The sequence below is a fragment of the Euprymna scolopes genome, chromosome 40, assembly GCF_053919585.1.
Source record: "Euprymna scolopes isolate OS-2025 chromosome 40, ASM5391958v1, whole genome shotgun sequence".
NCBI classification, from domain to species: domain Eukaryota; kingdom Metazoa; phylum Mollusca; class Cephalopoda; order Sepiida; family Sepiolidae; genus Euprymna; species Euprymna scolopes.
The window spans coordinates 50697931-50703930 of record NC_136521.1 but is presented as its reverse complement, the minus strand read 5'-3'; the positions used below and the strand labels follow the sequence as shown (position 1 = coordinate 50703930).

The window sequence follows — 6000 nt, the reverse complement described above, 5'->3', positions numbered from 1 at the left end:
CTGGGGTACTATGTAGGGATTTGGGCAGCAAGGTGTCGGTTCACGTTGCACTTGAACTTCTGCACATCAGTACTGTTGGGGAAGCAGGGACCTGGAATGGAATTCCAGAGTCTAGCGGTTCTGGGGAAGAAACTATTGGAGTAAAAAGATCTTTTACATCTAGGGATCTCTACAGTGTGGGGGTGGGATTTAGCAGCCTGTCGGGTTTGTCGAGGGTGCTCACGTCGTGGGGGCACAAGTGATTGCAGTTCGTCAGAGCATTCACCACTAAAATACTTGTAGAAAAGGCAGAGGGATGCAACATTTTGTCGATGGGACAGAGGCTGAAGCTTAGATGCCAGTTCAGGGCCTATCAGGTTTGCGACTCTCTTTTGAACCTTGTCAAGGAGCGAGAGACTAGTAGCAGATGCACCAGCCCAGATGTGGCAGCAATACTCCATACATGGGCGAATGGTGGCCTTATAGAGGTACAGGATACTTTCGGGTGTTAGTAGTTTTCTAGCACGGTAGAGAGAGCCCACCTTTCTTGCAGCAGCCCTGGCAATGCCTTCAATGTAATTGTTCCAACTTATGTTTCCTGTGAACGTTAGGCCAAGGAGTTTGAAAGATGGACTCTCAGATAAAGAGTCGTTGGCCATTGCTATGGGTGGTAGAGAGGGTTTCTTGTAATTATTGAATGAAACTAGTTTAGTCTTGGCAGCATTGAACGCGACCAACCACTTTTGTCCCCATTCCACTACAGATTGGAGGTCTTCCTCTAGTGTTTCTGCCATTTCTTTAGAAATGTGTTCATTCGTCTTCCTGTCGTGCCTGCCATAGAGTGTAGTGTCATCAGCATATATACCCATCTCAGAGGCAATGTTGTCGGGGAGGTCATTTATGAATATCAGGAACAATAGAGGTCCAAGGATAGAACCCTGGGGCACCCCCGCATTTATATCATATTGTTTAGATGTACGACCATCGAGGACAACCTGGATTTTTCTCTTATCTAAGAAGGATTTAATTATGTTAAGTATTCTACCAGTGATACCGTATGATCTGATTTTCCTGAGGAGACCCTCATGCCATACCCTGTCAAAAGCCTTAGATATATCTAGAGCTACCGCTCTGCCCTCCCCCGCTTTGTCCAGTGAATGGTATATACGTTCAGAGATCACAGTTAGGATGTCTGCTGTGGAACGGGCTTGTCTAAATCCATATTGTTTGTCAGTCAGTAGTTTAGCATCTGTAAGATGATGGACTAGAGCATGGTTAATTATGGTCTCAAATATTTTGGCAAAAAGTGGGAGGAGGCTAATGGGGCGATAATTTGATGGGTCTGTCCTTTCGCCAGAATTCTTGAATACTGGTACAACAGAAGCAGTTTTCCAACAGCCCGGAAAGCAAGCTTCATTAAGGCATTTGTTGTAGAGTTTGGAGAGAACTGGAGCTACTTCGGCTGAGCACTTTTTTAACAGCACAGCTGGGATAAGATCGGGTCCACATGCTTTTGAGGTGTCAAGGTTTTTTATGATAGCATGCACCTGAGCAGGGGTGGTTTTCAGATCGTCTAGTGTGGCGTCTGTCCGCATAGGAAAGTCAGGTAGGGGGTGGTTGGAAGGATCCAGTGTGGAGTTTGAGGCAAACCGACTGGCAAGCATGTTAGCCTTGTCGGTTGCTGAGGAGACAACCTCGTGATTGTTGGTTAGTGGGGGAATTGTTGATTGCCCATTATTTACTACACTATTGTAGATTTTCCAGAAGTCTCAAGTTCCTAGTTTTTGTGCTTCGATGCGCTTTTTAATTTTTCATTTTATTTATTTAATTTTATTTATTTATTTTTTAATTTATTTATTTATTTTTTATTTGATTTTTTGAATTTTTATTTATTTAATTTTATTTATTTATTTTTTTATTTTTTATTTATTTAATTTATTTATTTTTTATTTTATTTTTATTTATTTATTCATTTTATTTTTTTACATCTCTTGGATGAAAATGTTTCATTCTAAAACTAGCCTGGGTGTTCGGTGTTGGAGGTGGGTGTTGAGCAAAAAAAAAAAAAAAAAAAAATTTGGTAGTAGGCAGGCAGGCTCGAACCCATACCGCAAAAGAGGCAAAGACCGTGAACAAAAAGACATGACGTCTTTGCTGTTGCGCCATTCACCCAACCGGAAGTAACGAAGGCTAGTTAATCGAAAAGAGGGGATGAATTTCGAAAATATCGGTTAAAAAAGTGGCCCCTCCCTGTAGAAAAGTGCCCAGTTCAGGGTGAAGGAATTAATGTTTTTGGCCAATGTTTTGATATTTGGCGTCCGAAGGATCGACCTTCAAAACAATACCAATCTCATGAAAATCTGTCACCTCTGTCAAAAGTTTTAGGCAGAGATCCAACATACATACATACATTTAAACAGATAGGTGAGATTTATATTGTTGATGTTCGTTTTTTTCCCAAATTTTTATTTAGAAACTGTTTATGTTTTTAAGTAGCACTTGCTGCCTGGTGACCCTTCTATTTTCTTCAATGTTTCATTTATTTTCCATTTTATTATGTATGCAGGTTTTTTTATCTTCCACTTTCTTCCTTCACCTAAACATAACGTTTGTACCTATTAAATGTCGATGTGATTCTTGGCCATATCGAAAGACACTATTGGCATTCAAAAATGGCCACTACCAAAGCCAGAGACCACACCACAAATTGTTGACCCTATTTTTCGGTGAATAGAAAGTGAATCTTGGGTTTACTTTCGGCAGCTTTGTAACTCTTGCTTCTCTTATTTTGTTCTTTTGTCCTCACATTCAATGAGTGATGTTTCTGACAAAAGGGGAAGAATTGCTGAATCTATCCATCTAACACTGATTAGGTTTTGACATTGAAGTAGTTATTTTATTATTTTTTTAGCTTCTTACATCAAGTAGCTTTATGCCCTGTCTGGAGCAATTTATAAAAACAATAAAGAAAAAAATAAGCTTTGAGGTTATTGTTTTCCAGAAGTTAAGTAACCAATGAAGTTTAACGAGGTTAATACAAGATGTTAAATTGTTTTTGATGAATAATGATTTATGACAATCAATGATTTGGGCGATCTTATTTATAACTACGTGTTAGGACAATCAACCAATGAGAAGCCTCCGACCTTATTCTAAAAATATCGAATTTTGGATTCAAATCAGTTCGCTGTCTTGAAATGACTGAGTGAACTACATTGTTCTTCAGCGCCATCTTTGTTATTAAGAATTACTCAACATTCGAGATCATGACTGCATTGATTCTTCGCCGATTTGATTTACTACCACCGTCTTTGTTCAACATAATGTCTCAACACTTAACAGTGCTCAATAGCGAAGTAAAGTCAGGTATACTCTTCATTTGTTTTTGCAGTAATATGTTGCTACACAGTCATGGGCATGTTTCGGTCAGCTAGTTACCAGTAGCTATAGGCCTCTTCAGGCGATACGGCTTATACGAAAGCAAAGTTTGCATTGAAAATATCAGGTCTTCCTCATCACAGGGAATTGATATTAGGAGGTTGTACAACCAAATCTCATCTTCCTCTTCCATTCTTCCATTACCTCTATCTCGCTCCTTAACCCCCACCCCTTCCCAATCACTCCTATATCTAAACACAGACTCAAATCCGCACCCCCTATCGGGTCTTATTTACATACAACCAAATCTTGGAAAAAAAAAAAATCAGAACTTTTGGGAGTATCGGAATCGGTATTGAAATCGGTAAAATTTATGCCTATTTTCTGATGCCACAAACGATTCTTTTAATTGTCTTTTTTTTTTTATTTGATTTTGTTTAAAATACTGTTGGGAGTAATGTTCAAATGATAAATATTTTCATTTTAAACTACCAGTACAACTGAAATCTATAAATCAACGTCCCCTTAAGTAAGACACTTTATCAAATCTCCAATACTAACGTGGTCCTGGATATGACCTTAAACTATCTCCAGTGGTGAGGCCCCAGCTTGCGGGTTTTGGGGAGTGTGGAGCCACCCTTTGATTACCATTGCTCCCAGGTCTACTCTGACCCGGAGTGGTAGTACGTCTTAGGGTTCCAACTATGGGTTAAATAGAAACCGACTCGAAAACAACAAATATATTCTATTAAAAAATTTTTCTTCAAAATCTTTGGATTCAGCATTAAATAACCCGAAAAGGATTGATATGCCGTAAAACAAAAACAACCAACCAACCAATGCTAACGATTACTACGATACTATCCCATTGATTACTGTACACGTAATAACCCTCATCCTCGAGTGGTTTCCGGGCCTTGAAAAGTGGTGACCGTGTGAAAAAAAAAAAAAAAAAAAAAATCATCCCCCTAATTTTTATGTTTGAGAAAACATACGCACAGTTGTGTTTTTATGGTAATCGGGAATAACTCTATAGGTAAATATTTATGGATTTATAAAGAATCGGAATTGGTAATTGTATTGGAATCTGGAAGTTAGCATAGTAATTGTATCGGAATTGAGAAAAATATTATAACCGTCCCATCATTAATATATATATTTTTTCTCTGCTGATTTTATTATATATATATATATATATATTTTTTTTTTTTTTTTTTTTTTTTTTTTTCACACGGTGGTCACCACTTATCAAGGCCCGGAAGCCACTCAGGGATAAGGGTTACTGCAAGTACAGTACGTTAGTGTGGAGATTTGATGAAGTGTTTACTTAAGGGGGCGGTTCATTAGGAATTTGTTAACGTTGAACTTGAACACATCCAAGTTGTAGTCCAGTGGGAAGCAGGCAGACGGAACAGAGTTCCACAGGCGTGCACTTCTAAGAAAGAAGCTTTGTTCATGAAATCCACGTTTTGATTCAGGCACAGATAAAGAGTGGGGGAAATCTTTCACAGTGGATTCAGCTAGACGGGTGTTTTTTGTGAAAGATTGGCGAGGGGGGACCAGAGATTGGAGTTCAGACGAGCACCTGCCATGGGAATAACGATAAAACAAGGATAGGCTCGCAACGTCTCTTCTGTGGGAGAGAGGTTGCAGGGTAGAGAAAAAGGGCATCCCCCACTAAGCCACGAAGTCTATTTTGTACTCTGTCAAGGCAGGATAGGCTGTTTTTAGCAGCTCCTGCCTAGATATGGCAGCAGTATTCCATCCTCATATATTTTTAAAAAAATATGTTAACCCCTCCCTATATATCCCCTATTCTCCCATATATGGCCCCCTTTTTTCCTATCTCATACTTCTACATACATCTTTCTACTTCCTGCAGCTGTATGCATTTGTCCTTTCTCATTTCTAAGCTGAGGTCATTACGCCAGTTTTTTTTGTTTTTTTTTTCGAGATTCATAATTCTGGCTCTTTCTCCTCTTCTGACGAGAAGCATTTAGTTTTGAAATGCCTTCTTGATTTTCTGCTTTCTTTATTGATCTGATGATCTAATAAAAGTTTTTTTTATATTCAACTTTGAACTCCTCTCTCGTGCCTTATATTACAGCGTGCTGTACACTTTTCCCTATATTTGTTTTAAATTTTAACTAAAAATAATATAAATCCAGCTTTCTCCGAGCTCATCGTCTTTTAGGAAATCACTCCAGACAAGATATGAAACAACTTGAAGTAAGGAGCTAAAACAAAATACCACTTCGGTATATATATAAGATATAGGGATAGATTTTGACTCAGAAATAGCAATTCTTTCCCTTTGTCAGAAAGGACACTAAAGGATAAAATAAATTACAGAAATTAAACCAATAGTAAGAATAATATATGCTTCAGGAGTACACAGAATTCTCATTCATTTCGGGACAATGCCGAGTGTCCCTGCTAGTTTTTAATAAAAAAAAGTTAAACTTACGACTGTGTTTTTGAAATCTGTTTCCAATTTAGTTTCCAGGGGGAAAGATAAATCGTTTAAAAGACTCTTCATCTATAAAATAAATAAAATAAAATATTAAAACTATGTTTGATTGGATTTGATTTTATCATAAAAATACGTCTCTTTAGTAACGATAAAAAGAAGACAAGGAAAAA

General features: G+C 37.9%; 1 protein-coding gene across 5 annotated transcripts in view; it reads right to left on the bottom strand.

Moving 5' to 3' along the window:
• The window catches only part of LOC145265556 (BAR/IMD domain-containing adapter protein 2-like), a 213332-nt gene that overhangs the window by 65049 nt on the left and 142283 nt on the right, over nt 1-6000 (bottom strand). For all 5 annotated transcript variants that reach the window (XM_080121524.1, XM_080121528.1, XM_080121525.1 and 2 more), the window contains one exon: nt 5825-5896. In XM_080121524.1, coding sequence (XP_079977650.1) covers nt 5825-5896 — 72 coding nt within the window. The remainder of the gene's footprint in view (nt 1-5824; nt 5897-6000) is intronic.